Source organism: Lepidochelys kempii, chromosome 5 (assembly GCF_965140285.1).
Source record: "Lepidochelys kempii isolate rLepKem1 chromosome 5, rLepKem1.hap1, whole genome shotgun sequence".
In the NCBI taxonomy this organism is placed as follows: domain Eukaryota; kingdom Metazoa; phylum Chordata; order Testudines; family Cheloniidae; genus Lepidochelys; species Lepidochelys kempii.
In genome coordinates this window covers 76,311,354-76,330,906 of record NC_136384.1, presented here as the reverse complement: position 1 = coordinate 76,330,906, position 19,553 = coordinate 76,311,354, and the positions used below count along the sequence as shown (strand labels likewise).

Sequence of the window (19,553 nt, the reverse complement as noted above, 5' to 3'; positions counted from 1 at the left end):
AATAAATAACTCAGACAGGAAATCTCACACTCACTCAAGCAAACTGATCACATTCACTGGTGGTTGGCAAGCCACCATGAAAAAGTTTCCAACAAGCATGATTTTTAAACCTGTTTCACTCATATCATGGAAATTCCAGCAGTACTAGTCAAAAGAAAATTGAAATGCTTCATTGCTAGTGGACAAAATGGCTGTGCACTTCAGGGCAATGCCACATAGGGCTAGCAAAGAATAAAGTGATCATCGGAGAAACTGCCTTGGAGGGAAAAGCTGCTGAAGGAGACTAGCTGTAATATACCCCCTCCTTCCCTAGATGGATTCTACAAGACACTTGTAGATGTTAGCGCTGAATGCCCAGAAGGGATGTAAAAAGCCAGCCTAGATAAGTGAACAGAAAGATGTGAAATATGACATCTCACCACAGAGTAATATTTTTTCTGAATGGAAGAATATAAGAATCATTTTCCCCACCAGCATTGGAGCCTACACAAACAAAAACAAAATAATCCTACGTCCAAGGATTAGCCTGAATGTCTTTTCTTTACGATATTTTGTTGTATTTAACAAAGTTAAAGTCATCAGACTGATAATCTTAACAGCTAACAAAACCTACCTTCATCACCACACAGGAGAAAATACATCACTATAGCTTTATATTTGATGTGTCAAAATATTACTTACATGTATTATATGCCCTGATATTTCTGAAACAAAATTAGAATGAAGGAAAATTGATGGTGGTACAGTCAAAAATATATTTAAACTAGCTTAACCTTCTTGGACTACAAAAAGATACAAAAGTTAAATAGCCAAATTCTGCCCACAGAAACGCAGTCATGAACAGCTCCCATCGATATCACAACAACAGTTTTCCTTCATATAACCTGCCTGTAACACGATGGCAGACTCTAGAAACCTATATAGGGATGCAGGGCTTTTCTGTTTGGGCATTTGGTTACTAGGTGCTTGTACCCAGCATGAAAGTACAGTAGGTTTACTGCTGGAGTCACACTATCAGGTGGATTCAGTTAGCCTCAATCAGGATATAAAAGGAGGAGCAATGGGAACTAGCGAATGGAACAGAAAGTTTTGCCTGCAGAACATAGGAACAAACGAAGCAGGAGGAGAAAGCTAAAAATGAGGCTTATGTCAGGATTTTGTTTCAGACATCAATAAAGCTGAACTCCAGGACAGGCGTTGACTATAAACAGTGTGTGTTTCAGAGCAGTGTGGGAAATCCAACTACTTATGCTGTTTGAATTTTGAAGTTAATTAGAGGAGAATTTAGCTCAAAATAACTAAACAGCACGTGATGCCAGCCTCCATTGCCCACTTGTTAAATTTTCAAATAAGCACTTTCATATTTTCTCCCAGGCCACCCCTCATACTTAACTAACTCATTATCCTCCAAATCCCTCCTCTAAACTCTCCTCTACAGTAATGCCTAAAAAATAAAAATAAAAACAAAAAAACCTACCCTTGACAACAGTTAGGTGGCTGGTCTGCAGAGACCACTGCCTATCATGCTTATCAATATTGTCTCACTGTTTCCTTGCACTACCTCATTTGTCTATATCTCTCTCATCTCTTTTCGTATCCTAAGATTGAGTCAGGAACCGTTTTTGTTCCATGTTTGTGCAGCACCTAGCACAACAGGGTTGCAGTCTATGACTGGGCTCCTAGGAGCTGATAATACAAATAATAAACATTTAGAGGTTTATACAATGATGTAAACAGTAAGTTCTACATAAAATACATAGCCTATTGAATGCCCATTTACTTTGACTATACCAGCTATTCTTTATCTATATGTCTGCCTATCTTCTTGAGTGCCTTAAAAATATCCATGGGAAGTATCTTAATGAATTTGGGGAAGTGAATTTTAATATAGATAGTATATTTGGCCATTGGCAAACACCGACTTTTGAATATACCTGGATATGGCTATGTGCCTGCATATCGGCGTTGCATAATTTACCTTGGTATGCACAGGAGAAACCTTATTGTTTTTCCAAAACTGATAATAAGGCGAGTTTGTTAATGTAAGAGAGACCACGCTGTATTTGCCGCAAAGACCACTTGTAAAAAGAAGCTGTGCAGTATTTTTAGAGCTTCAGCCCTAATTATATCTGGCAACTATGTAGCTGGAGAAAAGGTCATATAAAGAGTGCTTTAAGGGCACCCTTTTCACTCATCAGCATTAGATGGTCTCCTTAGTACGTCTGATAGTATGCTTGTTCTGCTATTTTCCATCTATTCACTGCATAACGTATAAAAAGGACACACTGGTTGGCATATTTCAGTTTTCTCAATGGCTAGTAGAAATCAGCACTTGGATATAGCAGAACCCAGTTAAGACTGGAGTATTGCTGCTCAGGAGAGAGGAGTGCTATGGTCTGCTTAAATATCCACAGCACCAAAATATCCCCATTTCTATCTGTGGCTGGCCAGAACTTTGCAACCCATCCTGTACAGCACAGCAAATCTCACATACACATTCATGATTATGATGGTTCAAATCTAGGAATCAAGCCTCATATGCTGAAAAAGCTAAACAGGCACAAAACATAGCAGCCCATCTGTCATAGGTGGCACATGACTCTTGCGTTTGGGGAGGCTGGGCACAAGTGCTTGAAGCTCCCTAGAAGTGTGGGGGGGCACCGATGCCTGGACTGCGGCCCCACCCCTGCCCGGTCTCCTCCCCACTAGGCCCTGCCTCGCTCCACCCAGAGGCCCCAACCCATCTCCACCTCTTTCCCTGAGCAGAGCTGTCCCTTGGGTATGGCGAATCGGGGGGGACTGCCCCAGGCCCCACGGGTGAGGAAGTGAGGCAGGAGGGCTGAGTAGGCAAAAGGGGAGATCAGAGGCAGGCGGGCGGGGGGAACCTCCCACTCCCTCCTTGCGCCTTCTGCATGCTGCAGATCAGATGTTTTGCAGCATCAGGAGGCACTGGGAGGGAAGGGGGAGGAGCTAAGGTGCAGCGCACTCAGGGGTGGAACTGGGTGGGAAAGAGGTGGGGCAGGGACAGGGACAGAAGAAGCAGGGTGGGGGTGGGGCAGATAGGCACTGAGTTTCTAATGTCCTGGGCCCCACACCCCCTTAGGGACAGCCCTGACCCTGAGGCCCCCTCCCTCAAGGTGCCCCCGCCCGCTGCTCTTCACCCACTAAGATACCAATGATAGACACATATTCAATAACTAGAATATGAAAGAAGTGTTGAAATATGCTAAAAATAGCCTCCCCCCAAACACACACACCTCTTCAAAAGCACCCACTGGCAAAAACAAAAGTCAGTGCCTGTGACCTCACTCCTAAGAAGCTAAATACAAAATTAATTTCTTCAACTTCATTCCCCTCAGTAGACACATAAGTACAACACAAAGGATATATCCAATAGATATAATAAGAACCAGTGGCTGGAAATCAAAGCTAGATAAATTCAGTCTGGAAAAAAGGTGTAAATTAACTATTGGAATAGTTTACAAAGGTTTGTAATAGACTCTTTATTGCTGGCGATTTTTAAATCAAGGCTGGTTGTTTTTCTAAAAGACATGCTCTAGTTCGAACAGAAATTAATTCAGGGAAGTTCTATAGCCTGTATTTTGCAGGTCAGACTAGATAATCACAGTGGTCCCTTCTAGCCGTAAAAACTATAAAATCGGTAACTAGAGAAAAATCAATGTGTCGCGTGTGTCTAACCATTTAAATACACACCAACTGAGCATTCTATGCCAAAGATTTATCAAATAGCAGACAAAGAAGCATCCTTTGCAATCAATATTTAGATATATTATTAAATTTATCATTTTCTTCTATACACTTTCATCCCTTTGTGACATGTTTGCCTCACTATTTGTGCAACATTACTAGCATGCAATACTTTGATATGTTCTCTGGTTATTTTATCTGCATCTCTGAAGTAGTTTGAGACCTTTTTATGAAAGATGCTGGAGAAAATGATTGTTGTAAATGTCTCACTGAGTGTGACTTGTACTATGCAACAAAACACACTGATAGTAAGCCATTTATACATAGAAAGTGCCATGTACAGGAAACAAATATAAGCCACTGATAGATTTTATCTCATTTAGTACAGATTTCATTGTTTCATCTGTTGATGTATGGATTTATATTGGTTTCTCCTGTTATTTCCTAGTTTTAAACCTTTCCGATGTGTGATGCCCTTTCTCAAGTCATGAAGGGATCTGTCCTCTTTACATAAGAAAGCTAGCTGAAAATTCTGTATTATAAGCTTAAATTGGCATTGGAATACTTGATATTTTGTGTATTAACATTCTTTGAAATGTGCTTGAACAGGTTGTTTTTAGATTATAATCTGTATGTCTGTGCTTTTTAGTGCATATCAGATGCCGAGGATAAGGTACAAATACACATAGCAAAGAGTTTAATGTAGCTTGTGAGCACAATAGTTTTATGCTCCTTGAAAAATAAGCATTTAAAACAAGGGCATCATTTTTAAAACACAGATGGAAATGGACTTGACTTTCAAAGTTGGAGGGCGGGGGGGACCACCATTAGCATCAACTGGCTAAGAGCTGTGCAGACTTCCACATCCCAATGCACTGTTAATGACTTGCATGCACCATCTCTGCTCTTCATTCCTGATCAGCTGTGGAGCAGAGGCTGCTCTCATTATGTCTAGCTCAAGCCAATGTCACTTAAAAATCCAAGTATGAACAGCCTCATGGACACTACATAGCTGCCCTTAGGACAGGTACTAAAGAATATTAGCATGTATAATTAACTGCTTTACACAAACCATTTTACCCCAGCAGCCATTCTCTAATATGAGGGGTTTCAGTTTCCGACACTGAGAAAATCATATCATTAATTCAGCTAAAGTTGCTTAACTAATGCTGAATAGAAGACAACCTCGTAAAACAAAGTGTCAGTCTCAGACATCTTCAGCAATTTGACTATGGTCCATGCACTTGTCGTCTTCTGCTCTCATCCTTTGCTGAAATAGTAACTATGGATTAAGGAAGGGGGAAAAAACCACTTCCCACACAGAGATTCAAGAGAGTCTTACTGTATATATGGTAGCAAAAAATACTTCCTGGGAATCAGTTTTTTCACCTGTTTATTGCAATGAAAAAGGTCAATCAATGTATAATTAAAGCTGCAGCCTAATCAGAAAGAATCCTCTCTCTTTTCATCCAACGATACCACTGTAACACAAAAGAAGAGCCTACAAACGTAGCAGGTAGGTTGGCCAACTCTCACAATATTTTTGTGCGTTTGGTGTTCCTAAACTAGACTACTGGATTGAATGTGACACATTAGCTGAGACCATCTCTCTCAAGTTAGAAATATGGATCAGGAACACTTTTTAGATTTCTTATTCATGGGTATGTTTGTCTATAAAATTGACAAACACAGATTCGCCTTCATCCCCATCCTAAGTTATTTATGTTATGGAATACGCTGAGTCTTTCTTTCTTTCCCCACCTTTGCTGCTCTCTTTCTGCTACTGGTTCTCTTTCCTCTACAATGCCTTCCCATCATGGTATTTTTCTGTACTTCATTCACAGAATAGAGGATAACTACTTTCCTGTTAGTCTCACTGTTTTCATAGATTCATAGATATTTAGGTCAGAAGGGACCATTATGATCATCTAGTCTGACCTCCTGCACAATGCAGGCCACAGAATTTCACCCACCACTCCTAAAAAAGACCTCACACCTATATCTGTGCTATTGAAGTCCTCAAATTGTAGTTTGAAGACCTCAAGGAGCAGAGAATCCTCCAGCAAGTGACCCGTGCCCCATGCTACAGAGGAAGGCGAAAAACCTCCAGGGCCTTCCAATCTGCCCCGGAGGAAAATTCCTTCCCGACCCCAAATATGGCGATCAGCTAAACCCTGAGCATATGGGCAAGATTCATCAGCCAGATACTACAGAAAATTCTTTCCCGGGTAACTTGGATCTTACCCCATCTAAAAACCCATCACAGGCCATTGGGCCTATTTACCATGAATATTTAATTACCAAAACCATGTTATCCCATCATACCATCTCCTCCATAAACTTATCGCGTTTAATCTTAAAGCAAGATAGATCTTTTGCCCCCACTACTTCCCTCGGAAGGCTATTCCAAAACTTCACTCCTCTGATGGTTAGAAACCTTCGTCTAATTTCTAATCTAAATTTCCTAGTTTTATTGTTTAGCTTGGAAATTATAGTCTAAGTATTGTATCTGGTACCTCAAGAGCAACTCCAGATTGTTCTTCTGGATTCATCTCTATCCATTTTGTAATATACCTAGCTTTCAGCAGAAAGCAGGAATTTCCTCACTTAGCAACTATTTCTTCTTCTGCCATTATGCTGGCCCTCAAAAGAATGATTTCACAAAGGGGAGGTTGACTACTGTGAAGCCTTTGGTGTTGTGAGATAGACATTTTCAGCACTCCACTGCTTTTCAGCTAAAAAGCTCTCATGCAGCATTAATTATAACCATGTAGCTTCATCTTACCCAATCAGCAGATTCCTGTAACTGCTGAGCAAAAGTCATTGCAGAGTCGGAGAGTGAACGCAAAAGACTAAACATTTAACTTTGGTTTGTGTAGTGACTCAAAGCAAATGATATATAAAGAAATTTACAACAAAAATGATTAGGGGACTGGAACACATGAGTTATGAGGAGAGGCTGAGGGAGCTGGGATTGTTTAGCCTGCAGAAGAGAAGAATGAGGGGGGATTTGATAGCTGCTTTCAACTACCTGAAAGGGGGTTCCAAAGAGGATGGCTCTAGACTGTTCTCAATGGTAGCAGATGACAGAACGAGGAGTAATGGTCTCAAGTTGCAGTGGGGGAGGTTTAGATTGGATATTAGGAAAAACTTTTTCACTAAGAGGGTGGTGAAACACTGGAATGTGTTACCTAGGGAGGTGGTAGAATCTCCTTCCTTAGAGGTTTTTAAGGTCAGGCTTGACAAAGCCCTGGCTGGGATGATTTAACTGGGAATTGGTCCTGCTTTGAGCAGGGGGTTGGACTAGATGACCTTCTGGGGTCCCTTCCAACCCTGATATTCTATGATTCTATGATTCTATGAAATTCCAAATCAATGTGAAATACAGAGCTTTCATTTCTTCCACCTAATAGCAAGCTGTTGTAGCAACAGGTGTTAGTGGTACTGACAACAGTACAGAAGCACGTATACATATTATTTAAATATGAGAATATGTCCCTGTGGTAACAAGGTAACTAACTCACTTAACCCCTTGGTTTCTACCTCTCATTGTAAGGGCAGCAGCTGAGAGGAAGGCATTATTCTCCTTAAGTCTGTTATGATTACTATACAGTTGCAAGTCTTGACTTGACTTGCTTTGCAAGTAAATAAAAGTAACAATCTTTCAAGTACACAAAGGAAATTATTAAACAGTAGATCAAATATACAATGCAATTGCAATGCCCCTCCTGATTCAGGACTTGAACCAGGCCTTTTTCCAACACTGCATATTTTAATATTCCATTATCTTTAACACAGCTATAAACCTTTCAAACCTGCAGCATGAACACCTAATTAGTATAATAAATGGCCTGTACTGAAAGACACTGAGCATTTGCATTTAATTGGCAAATGGTAATTAATAGTAAATTTCTCTAAATGGCAGATAACCTGAATGTGGTGATGTGCTGCAAAGTTCAAAGAGCTTTCTTGTCTACCGAAAGATATGCAGACTATATGTAAAAAATGAAACTGACCTCAAGTCAACAGCTTCTTTAAGATGTTTACAGGAGGCCATAATAAACCACCAAATACACCAATTGCAAAAACAAAATCTTCACATTCTTCGGCATTTTAAACATCAGACTTAAGCAGTATGAAAGAACTAAAGACAATGGAAAACAGTGATGCAGGAAGGAAGTATCAGCACATTTTAATGATTTAATTTTCTTTATAATTGATATAGAAATATGTATTTTGTAAGAACTACACAAGTTTTATTTAAATAAAGTTACAATATGAGAAAATTATGATTCAAACTTTTATTGAGGAACAGAGAAAGACAGTGTTAAACAGATTTATATCAGGTTTTTGTATCTGCAACAATCAAGGAAACATATTAGCAGTAAAGTGAATCAGAACATAGACAATAAGAAATTTGTATAAAGATTCAAGCTCTGTTTCTGAAATGACAGCCAATCCTGTTCTTCTTAGGGGCCACTGAAGTAGGCCATCTAGCAGTTCAGAGTTTGGCATAGTCTTTAAGAATCATCTCCAGCTTCTGGCTCAGCATGATGTTACCTTTCACTTTTAGTTTACCAGAAAAAAATGCCTATAGGAAACAGAGGGGGGGGGGGGGAATCATTTTCTGCAAATGTTTGCCCACTTCTCAAAGGTCTTATTTTAAAAAAAAAATGAACTACACTAGTAAATTGAGGTTTAGTTTAGACATGTCTTAGAGGACAAACCTCACCAGGAAATGTCCATTAGCTATGAACAGAAGACATTTTAAGCCTCATTGTATATAACACCAAGAATCACAAACACCAAGCTTCTTGAGGAGTACAGGGATGGAGAAGGGTAGCGGTGAATGGAGAAGTGGAGGTGGTTGAGCCATTTCCCCATGCTTACCGGAGGGCTCAGCAGCATGGGAGGCGTGCTGGTAAAAGCTGAGCTTCTCCAGTCTCCAATGCCAGACATTAACAACTATGCAGAGGCAAGGCCCCAATCCTGTCTTACCATACCCTCTTGAGTTCAGTGGGTGTTAATATCACCCCACTGTTACAGGTGAGGAGGATAGGAAAAGGATGACTGAACCCTACTCAAACTCACACATGGCCAGCCAGGATCTCCATTTTTAAATGGGTAAAAAAATCTGTCAGTTTACTTTTTTCTTAACACATTTAAAATGGGGAGCACTCACTCATGCAACCAGAATAATCAGTCTTGGAGTGTTTTCACTGAAATTCCAGTATTGCATATTTTTAGTTCTGCTCCTGATTTGATACCCAATTTACATGGGGATCATAATTTTTAAGACATTTTAAAAACTGTGTTTATTTAATCAATATTGCTGTACTTTGGTTTTGCAATTTGAAGGTCATATGAAAGCAAACAAAATTCTGGAATAGCACACTTCTCCATATTCCTATTTACATAAAGATAAATTCAAATAAGAAACTGATGGAGCCAATAGTCCAAAATATAAATTGGTATCATGAGCATCTTCACCTGGAAAGCCCCTCCTCTCCACAGAAACTCACAGGTGATACTGATGTCTAACAGCAAATATTGTGCATGAAATGCAATCACTTTAATCCTTAGAATACAGAAATGCAGAGATTGTCATAATCTTGTTTGTTTAGACCTTGTGCCTGCTATATAGCAAGGTCACAAAATATTTTTACTATATATATTCCTACTGCTCATGCAGTATATAGGAATTATATACTGATCAACACTGTTAGCTCCAAATTTTAAATTCAGAGTTCCTGTTAATTTCAGTCCTGTTGACTGGGATCAAAGAAGAGCTCTCAATAATATTATGATGAGCTAATTAAGAATATCCATTTAGCTAGGCTATAAACTGATTTATGTTAAATTTGAAACACTTAACTTGTATAACGTGTTTTTAATAATGAGTAGTTTTAAGCACTTAAGGAGGAACATTTGCAGATGCTCAAATGCAGACTCCATAGTATGTCCCTTTCTTTAACCTCCTCCCCTAAGTGATTTGCCCTATTTAGGAGGATTTATGCCTAATTTTATTAGATTTGTGTCTCATTATAATGCAACAGAAATCCACAGGCCCATGACAACAGTAATGGGCCTTCTTCTTTATTACATTCTTAATGTATAAAAAAAGTGGGTAATAATCTTGCAAGTCAGAATATTATTACATGCACAAGGTTGATATGAGTTGCTCAGCTAAGATTTGCAAAATGATATGTGAGATCTCACTTACAATAAGAAAGTGCAGTATCTCATACACCAGTGTGTGCCATTTTAGGAATGAGCACTGTACTCTATATAGCAGCACCTTTCACAGAGACTCAGTATTTCAGTCAGATTACTGGCCTACAAGACAGTCTTTTCTTCTAAATAAGCTGCACACTAGAAATTGTGCTATTTTAAGAATGTCTCCGAGTTAAACGAGTAATATTTCACCATGCGACTGACCATCTCTGTTCACAGTGCTTTTACCTTTTGTGGATTAATCTTGCCTAGGACCACCTCCATGAAGTCTTGATCCGAAAGGGTGAAAGTGGTGTCAGCAGAACCCTGTGCTGGCCCTTGATACACCTCACCAGAACCATTCTTTAAGTCAATAGCTGAGGAAAGGAAGTAAAGTTAGTTTTGTTTTTAAAAGAAGATAAAAACACATTTCAGTAGAAAGAGCCACGCACTGTAATTGATTCAGCTTCCAAGACCAAAAGAAACCACTGTAATCACCTAGTCTGACCTCCTTTAGAACATGGGCGATAGAACTTCCCCAAAATGAACTAGAGTATATCTTTTCAGAAAAAAAATCCAATCTTGATTTAAATATAGCCACCTTATTTCCAGTCTCAATTTGTCTAGCTTCATCATTCAGCCATTGGATCATGTTATACCTTTCTCTGCTAGACTGAAGAGCCCATTTTCAAATATTAGTTCCCCATGTATGTACTTTTAGACTGTGATCAAGTTATCCCTTGATGTTCTCTTTGTTAAGCTAAATAGATTGCACAATTTGAGTCTGTCGCTATAAGACATGTTTTCTAATCCTTTAAGCATTCTCCTAGCTTTTCTTTGAACCCTCTCCAGTTTATCAATATCCTTCTTGAATTGTGGGCACCAGAACTGGATACAGTATTCCAGGTTACACTCAGTTTACCAGGTGATCCAATTGCTCTGAATCAGTGACCTGTTCTATTGTTTACCAATCCTTAAATTTTTTTTGTCATCTGCAAACTTTATCAGTGATGATTTTATGTTTACTTGCAGGTAATTGATAAAAATGTTAAATAGTGTAGGACCAAGAACCAACCCCTGAGAGACCCCCCTGGAAAAACACACACACTGAATGATGAGTTCCTGTTTCCATTTTGAGACATATCAGTTAGCCAGATTTTAATCCATTTAATTTTTAATAAAAATGATTAATTACTATTACACGCCTATGTCTGTGTCTAAGTTTTGTGTTACCAGTCTTTTGGGAAAAAGAGAGTTACCTTTTCCGTAACTGGTGTTCTTTGAGATGTGTTGCTCATGTCTATTCCACAATAGGTGTGCGTGCTCGCCATGTGCACTGGTGCCGGAAGCTTTTCCCCTAGCAGTACCCGTAGGGGAGCGCCCCTAGTGACCCCTGGAGTGGCGCCATGCGCTCCCCCCACCCTCAGTTCCTTCTTGCCAGACAATTCCAATGGAAGGGAAGGAGATTGGGATGTGGAATAGACATGAGCAACACATCTTGAAGAACACCAGCTACAGAAAAGGTAACGGTCTTTTCTTCTTCGAGTGATTGCTCATGTGTACTCCAAAGTAGGTGATTCCAAGCTATATCTGTTGGAGGTGGGTAGGAGTTCACAGACTCTTGTGACGGAGGATGGCCCTGCTGAACCCGGGGTCCTCCCTGGTTTGGGAGACAACTGCATAATGCGAGGTAAATGTGTGAACTGAAGATCAAGTGGCAGCCCTACAAATGTCCTGAATGGGACATGGGTCAAAAAGGCAGTCGACGAGGCCTGTGCCCTAGTCGAGTGTGCCCTCACAATTGGTGGGTGGCAGAGGGATTCCCGCCAGGTCATAACAGGTACAGATGCACAAGGTGATCCAGTTGGAGAGCCGCTAAGTGGAGATCGGCCAACTTTTCATGCGTTCAGCTGAGACGATGAAGAGCTGCAAGGACTTCTTGAATGGCTTAGTCCGTTCCAGGTAAAAAAACAGAGCCCGTCTCACATCCAGCATGTGGAGGAGGTGCTCCTCACTGGATGCAGGGGGCTTGGAGCAGAGGACCAATAGAAAAATGTCCTGACCCATGTGACAGGCGGAGACCACCTTCGGGAGGAACAAGGGGTGTGGGTGGAGCTGGACTTTATCTTTATGAAACACCGCGCATGGGGGCTCGAAGGTCAGGGCCGTGAGTTCTGAGATCCGCCTAGCTGATGTGATCGCCACCAGGAAAGCTACCTTCCACAAGAGGCGCGACCAGGAGCACGCAGCTAGCAGCTCAAATGGGGGGCCCGTGAGGCGGGCCAGCACCAGGTTCAGGTCCCACTGGGGGACGAATATAGGGGAAGAGATGATCCAACCCCTTAAGGAATCGGCCAGTCATAGCATGGGAGAATACCGTGTGGCCCTGCACCGGCAGATGGAAGGCCAAGACGGCCGCCAGGTGCACCTTGACTGATGAGGGCGCCAGGCCCTGGGCTCTAAGGTGAAGGAGGTAGTCCAGAATAAGCTGGATTGGGTCGGCCATGGGGAGACTCCCCGCTTGTCTGCCCATCTGGAAAACCGAGACCACTTTGCCAAGTAGGCTCGGCATGTGGAGGGCTGCCTGCTTTCCAGGAGGACGTCCTAAACCCCTTCCGAGCAGGTCCTTTCCTCCCTACCTAACCATTGAGCAGCCACACAGTGAGATGGAGTGCCGCTAGGTTGGGGTGAAGGAGGCGGCCCTGGTCCTGGGATAGCAGGTCTGGGCGGGCAGGCAACAGCCATGGCAGGGCGACTGCCAGGACCGTGAGGGTCCCATACCAATGCTGCCTGGGCCATGCTGGGGCAATCAGGAGGACCCGGGCCTTGTCCGTCTTTGTCTTTATCTTTTCCAGTACCCTGCTGATCAGCGGGAACACGGGGAAGGCATAGAAAAACTGGCCTGACCAGGACAGAAGAAAGGCATTGGAGATAGCGCCCCGTCCCAGCCCATCCCAGAGCAGAACCGAGAACTGCGACGGTTCTGCTGAGTCGCAAACAGGTCCACCTGGGGAATCACAGAATCTCAGGGTTGGAAGGGACCTCAGGAGGTCATCTAGTCCAACCCCCTGCTCAAAGCAGGACCAATCCCCAACTAAATCATCCCAGTCAGGGCTTTGTCAAGCCTGACCTTGAAAACTTCTAAGGAAGGAGATTCCACCACCTCCCTAGATAACGCATTCCAGTATTTCGCCACCCTCCCAGTGAAAAAGTTTTTCCTAACATCCAACCTAAACCTCCCCTACTGCAACTTGAGACCATTACTCCTCATTCTGTCATCTGCTACCACTGAGAACAGTCTAGATCCATCTTCTTTGGAACCTCCTTTCAGGTAGTTGAAAGCAGCTATCAAATCCCCCCTCATTCTTCACTTCCGCAGACTAAACAATCCCAGTTCCCTCAGCCTCTCCTCATAAGTCATGTGTTCCAGTCCCCTAATCATTGTTGTTGCCCTCCGCAGGACGTTTTCCAACGTTTTCCATCTTCCAGATCATTAATGAAGATAGGGGGAGGGATAGCTCAGTGGTTTGAGCATTGGCCTGCTAACCCCAGGGTTGTGAATTCAATCCTTGAGGGGGCCATTTAGGGATCTGGGGCAAAAATTGGGGATTGATCCTGCTTTGAGCAGGGGGTTGGACTAGATGATCTCCTGAGGTCCCTTCCAACCCTGATATTCTATGGTTCTATGATATTGAACAAAACCGGCCCCAGGACCGACCCTTGGGGCACTCCGTTTGATACCGGCTGCCAACTAGACATGGAACCATTGAGCACTACCCGTTGAGCCCGATAATCTAGCCAACTTTCTATCCACCTTATAGTCCATTCATCCAGTCCATACTACTTTAACTTGCTGGCAAGAATACTGTGGGAAAAGTATGTGCACCACCTGTGCGTGGAGACACCACTCGTGCTGAGAGGACAACTCCTTGCTCAAGCGATCTGCCCGCGCGTTCCAGGCACCCGGCAGATGGAAGGCCTGTAGGCAGATGTCGTGGGCTATACAAAAGTCTTACAGCCTGAGGGCTTCACGGCAGAGGGCGGAGGATCTGGCCCCGCCCTGCCTGTTGATGTAGAACATGGAGGCCGTGTTTTCTGTGAGGACCCTGACCACCCAGCCCTCCAGGTGAGAGCGGAAGGCCATGCATGCCAGCCGTACCACCCTGAGCTCCTTAACATTTATGTGTAGGGTCAAATCCTGAGCTGACCACAGACCTTGGGTCTGAACACTCCCCACATGGGCCCTCATCCCAGGTCCGACGCGACGGACACCAGTTCCACCAATAGGGCCCTGTCCCTGAATGGGACCTCCTAGAGCACATTTTTCAGGGAGGACCACTACTTTAGGGAGGCGAGCACTGGCGCGGGCACAGAGAGGACTTTGTCCAGCCTGTCCCTGGCCTGGGAGAACTCCGAAGTCAACCAGAGATGGAGGGGCCTCATCCTGAGTCTGGCGTGACAGACCACATACGTGCATGCCATGTGACCCAAGAGCAAGAGGCACGCTCTGGCTCTTGTCACCGGAAACCTTGTGACTGCGTTGATAAGCCCTTTCAGGATCTTGGACCTGTCCGGTGGGAGGGAAGCTCTGACCGACAAGGTGTCCAGGACCATCCCGATAAACTCTATGCGTTGTACCAGGACTAATGCAGACTTGGTGTTGTTTACCAATGGGCCCAGAGTGGTGCATGTGGACAGGAGTGCCACGTGATCCCGCACTTGTGACTGGGAGCTGCCCTTGACCAACCAGTCATGCAGACAGGGGAAGATCTGGACCCCCTGGCGTCTGAGGTAGGCCGCCACCACCGACATACATTTAATGAATACCCTGGGGGCAGTGGACAGGCCAAATGGGAGGACCATAAATTGGTAGTGTTCCTGCAGCCCCGTGAAACGGAGGAAGCGTCTGTGCCCCTCGAATATATGAATATGGAAGTACGCGTCCTGCAGATCAAGTCCCAAGTCCTAGCGTACCAGTCCGAATCCAGGGAGGGGACGATGGAGGCTAGGGAGACCATACGGAACTTGAGCGTCACCATGTATTGGTTCAGGCCTCGCAGGTACAAGATGGGCCTGAGCTCCCCTTTGGCCTTCGGGATAAGGAAACAGCGGAAGTAGTACCCCTTGCCTTTGAACTCCCTCAGTACCACTTCCACCACCCCAAGGCCCAGGAGCCCCCCCACCTCCTGCTTGAGCAGAGCCTCGTGCAAGGGGCCCCCTAGGAAGGACAGGGGCGGGGGGTGGTTGGGCGGGGTAGAAGTAAACTGGAGGGCGTAGCCCCGGGAGATGGTACTGAGGACCCATCGGTCCAAGGTCAGCCACGACCACTCTGGGAGGAAAGCACACAACCGATTGGAGGGGAAGCTTCATTGAGGGTAGATCCCTGATGAGACCTGGCAGGGTGCCTCCAGGCGTCCCATCAAAACCACCTCTTCCCCGCCTGCTTGCCCTTGGAGGACCCAGGCTGAGGGGCAGGCTGAGACTGCCTCTGCAGGCGCCTCTTACAGTCCCATGACTTCTTATAAGAAGACTAGTATTTCAAATGGGTGGCCGGAGCGGAAGTCTGCTGTGGCTTGAACTTAGGTTTAGCCAGAGCCAGAACATAGAGACCCAGAGTCTGGAGGGTCGTGCGGGAGTCTTTCAGGCCATGCAGCCTTGTATCCGTTTGTTCCGCAAACAGAGCTTTGTCATCAAACGGAAGGTCCTGCAGGGAGGTCTCCGCCTCGCTGGACAGCCCAGAGAGCAGGAGCCATGACGCCTGTCTCATGGATACCACGGAGGCCATGGACCACGCAACCGTATCCGCTGCATCCAAAGCTGCCTGCAGGGTTGCCCTGGCAGCTTCTGTGCCCTCCTCCACCAGCGCTTCAAACTCCTTCCTGTCGCACTCCTATTGAACTTGGGCAGGGAGCCCCACAGATTGAACTCATACCGGCCCAGGAGAGCCTGGTGGTTCACCACCCATAACTGGAAGCTCGAGGACAAATACATTTTCCTTCCAAATGAGTCCAAAAGACTCCTTGAATCTTTATTTTTCGGGGTAGGGGCTGGCTGGCCCTGCCGTTCCCTGTGGTTGATCAACTCGACCACAAGGGAGTTAGGAGCAGGATGGGTGTATAAGTATTCATGCCCGTTGGTGGGTACAAAATACTTGCATTCCACTCTCTTAGAGATGGGGGCCAATGAGGCCGGGGTTTGCCTCAGAGCATTTGAAATTTTTGCCACCCCTTCGTGGAGAGGCAAGGCCACCCTGCCTGGTACCGAGGAGGACAGCACATTAAACAGGGAGTCCGAGGGCTCCTCCATCTCCTCTGCTGGGAGGTGGAGGCTCAATGCCACCCTTTTTAAGAGTTCTTGGTGGGCCCTAAAGTCCTCCTGCGGGACGGAGGGGCCATAATCGCCTCATCCAGGGAGGGTGAGGAGGCCGGCATGGTACTTTGTGTGTCCACCTACACCCGAGGGTCCACTACCTGGTCAGTCTCCGGGCACGGTGCCGAGGATGTACATCCCATCAACTCCTTCCTCGGGGGTCTGAAGAGGGAGGCCACCGGGGGCGGCGTCAGGGGCCACGGTGCCCACTGGTACCATTGGGCTGGCCACGGGGCCCGGTGCTACTGCACCTGCTGTGGCACCGGGGGAAATGTCTGCTTGGTCTGGCTGGCCTGGCCCATTGATGGATGACTACAAAGGAAGGACGGGCTGACATACGACCACGGCTGTCCCTGGTCTGGGAGGAGCGGTGGCGCCGGGAACGGTGCTGACCACAGGACCGCAATCCCAACGTGGAGAACCAGTACCATCGGTAACAGCTGCTCTGCAATCAGCTCTGACAGGTGGACCCACGACAGCGAGATGCTGGCGATCGAGGCCTGGGGCTGCGGAGGCAGTGCTGAGGCGGGGTCCTGGAGCGGGACGACGAACGGGAACGACGTTGACACCCGTGCCGTGACAGGCTGCGATAGCCCCTCCTAAAATACTATTGCCATTAGAATACAAGTGTAAGAAACATTAACATTGTTTTGTAGAAGCTTCCCTCGCATCTCTTTGGATCTTGGCCAAAAACACTGCAAAGTCCTTTTTGATCCACAACCTCTGCTGAAAAATTATAAGCACCATAAGGAAGCCAACTACTGACCGCATAGGCTGTGAAGGTGGAACATACAAAATTTCAGTGAGTCAGGAAATGTGGATTTCACAGGAGTTACAAGCTCCTCAGGTTATGCTGACAAAGCTTACTTTCATGCATTCTTAAATATGGTTCTGCTCATGCTCCAGAGAAGTGAAGGAAATGATGAATGCTGCCAAAATAGCAAAACTAATGGAGTTTGTAAGACACAGGGCTTTTTTCTCTCGTCACAAACTTGGGAAAATTAAATAGATAAAAAAAAAAGATATGACAACTAAAAATCCTTAACTTTCTAATGTTTTTCTTTACCTTCTCAATTAATTATGAAGGGTCAGTTTATTTGTCAATAGATTTTTTCTGAACAGATCTAATGTCTTCTGCTGAGACTGGGAGTTACTTAACTGATTAGGTACATCAACTTCTCTCTTTTTTGACAATTCTATGTTGAATAACTCATGTTTGTGTGTGTGTTTTAGTATAATCTTATTTTTAAAGGAAAGAAATAAACTGAACTTCCATGGCCTGAATTTAAGATCATCTATTTCACACAGCTTTGGAATTTATAGTCTACATGCTGAATTAAAATGAATGAAGTAGTAAAGGTTATTGCTGGTTAAATAGACTGGTGCTACTAACACTGGAGTTGCCATTGAGAATTCTTGCTGCAGTGAGAAATACTAGAGTCCACATACCCCATCCACTTAATGAGTGATGCCCAAACAGAAACCTTGTCCTGATGTGTAGTGATAAAACGCACAAGTCATTTAAATACAGCAATACAAAAAAAAAAAATGGGTGCTTGAAAGTTTAAGGAAGAATAAAATTATTGGTTGTGTTAGAACAGAATTTCAAATGGTTCCTCCCAAAGCCACTGATTTCTTTCATTTTTCCCCTGACACTAGGCTCAAGGACATTAGCTGGAGATGCTGGAGCCACAGTCATCACCCAAGACAGCAATAAGCTGCAGGGTCCAGATTGTTTCCTGCACTGTCAACTGCTGCAGATTGCACAACAGCACAAAGCTATGCAAAAGTGACAAGATTAAACGACAGGCAGCACAGCTGAGTAACAAATTTAATAATGGAAGGAAGCCCAGCAGGTAGGCCAGGAGAACAGTAAACACAGTCAGTAAAGGCCCGGGAGACTTAATTTGATTGTGGGCTTTGGCAACAGAAGCCTGAAGAAAAGCTAAAGAAACAATCAGGACTCCAACGTTGTTGGTGTAAACCAAAGGCTTGTGACAAAGATGAGAATATTTCTGTTGTCTCCGTGAAAATATGTCAACAATTTTAAACGTAATTGAGACAAAGTATTCAATATTAATTCATAAGAACCAACTTCTAATTCAAGTTATTTCCCTGACAATTTCCTGTCTCCTCATTCCATAGCCAAGTTACTGTAGCCACCTTTTTAAAAGGCAATTTTAGGATGATACTAAAGGGGAGGCAAGGGGGATTCTTACCAAGTTACATTAAATTAGCAGATTATAATGGCAAAAGCTTAACATTAGTTAAATACAGCAGGTCATCATTAAATATTTATTGTGAAAAATACTGGGTCAAATTCAGACCTAAGGTAGTGTGGAAATGCATTGACTTCAATGGTCTGAACTGACTTCAATGGTCTGAATTTGCTCAACAGTATTGATACACAACAATTAAATCAAGTTACGCCAGGGACATCGGGATAAAAGTTGAACATTATGCTCTTTATTACATACAAAAAAACCTCTGGTACAGGAACATTAGGTTGCAGGAAATGGTAAAATTAAGATTATCTATGCAACTATAATTTGGCCTCTTTGTTCATATGTATTATAACAGTCTTGCCTGTCATCATATAAGGAATGCCACAAACAGGAATAGAACCAAGTTTTCCTGGTTCCCAGTCCAGTTCTTAATCACGAGAACATTCTCTCTCCTTTTTTAAAAAAAGGAAAGGATACAGCAACTCTCTGCCTGCTTCACTGTCCACTTTGTGAAATGAATTCGGCAAGGAACCTGTAGAACAACTGGCATATGATGATGTATTTGCAGACTATGTCATAATGAATATGAACAAGCAGGCAGAAGGTGGCATGGGCTATCTAACTTTTGAGTGCTTGACTTTGCTACCTTGAGCCTCTTAATTTTTAAGAAATGTTGTATACCATAAAAAAAAAAAACTCAACAAAGAAATCCCATCAGGCATACCCATACTGCCTGGGTCATCAATTTTAAATATTATATTATGAACAAAAAGGATCCTGACAGTGGTGTTGATCCATTACTAGATAGAAATGGTACAATGATTAATAATAACGCAAAAAAGGCAGAAGCGTTAGATAAATATTTCTGGTCTGTATTTTGGGGAAAAACAGATGCTGTAGTCTCATCATATGGTGACAACACACTTTTCCATTCCACTAATATCTCTGGAGGGTGTTAAACAGAAGCTACTAAAACTAGACATTTGTAAATCAGCAGGATGCATGCAAGATGCCACACAACTTTTTGGTTAAACTAGA

The 19,553-nt window shown here is 43.8% G+C and overlaps 1 protein-coding gene across 4 annotated transcripts in view; it reads right to left on the bottom strand.

The window, feature by feature from the left end:
* Positions 1 to 7,994: 7,994 nt before the first annotated feature.
* HSD17B4 (hydroxysteroid 17-beta dehydrogenase 4) overlaps positions 7,995 to 19,553 on the bottom strand; it is a 118,987-nt gene continuing 107,428 nt past the window's right edge. For all 4 annotated transcript variants that reach the window (XM_073344778.1, XM_073344781.2, XM_073344779.1 and 1 more), the window contains 2 exons: positions 10,171 to 10,298; positions 7,995 to 8,299 (listed from right to left, as the gene is read on the bottom strand). In XM_073344778.1, the coding sequence (XP_073200879.1) occupies positions 8,210 to 8,299; positions 10,171 to 10,298 (218 nt within the window). In that variant the 3' untranslated portion in view covers positions 7,995 to 8,209. The remainder of the gene's footprint in view (positions 8,300 to 10,170; positions 10,299 to 19,553) is intronic.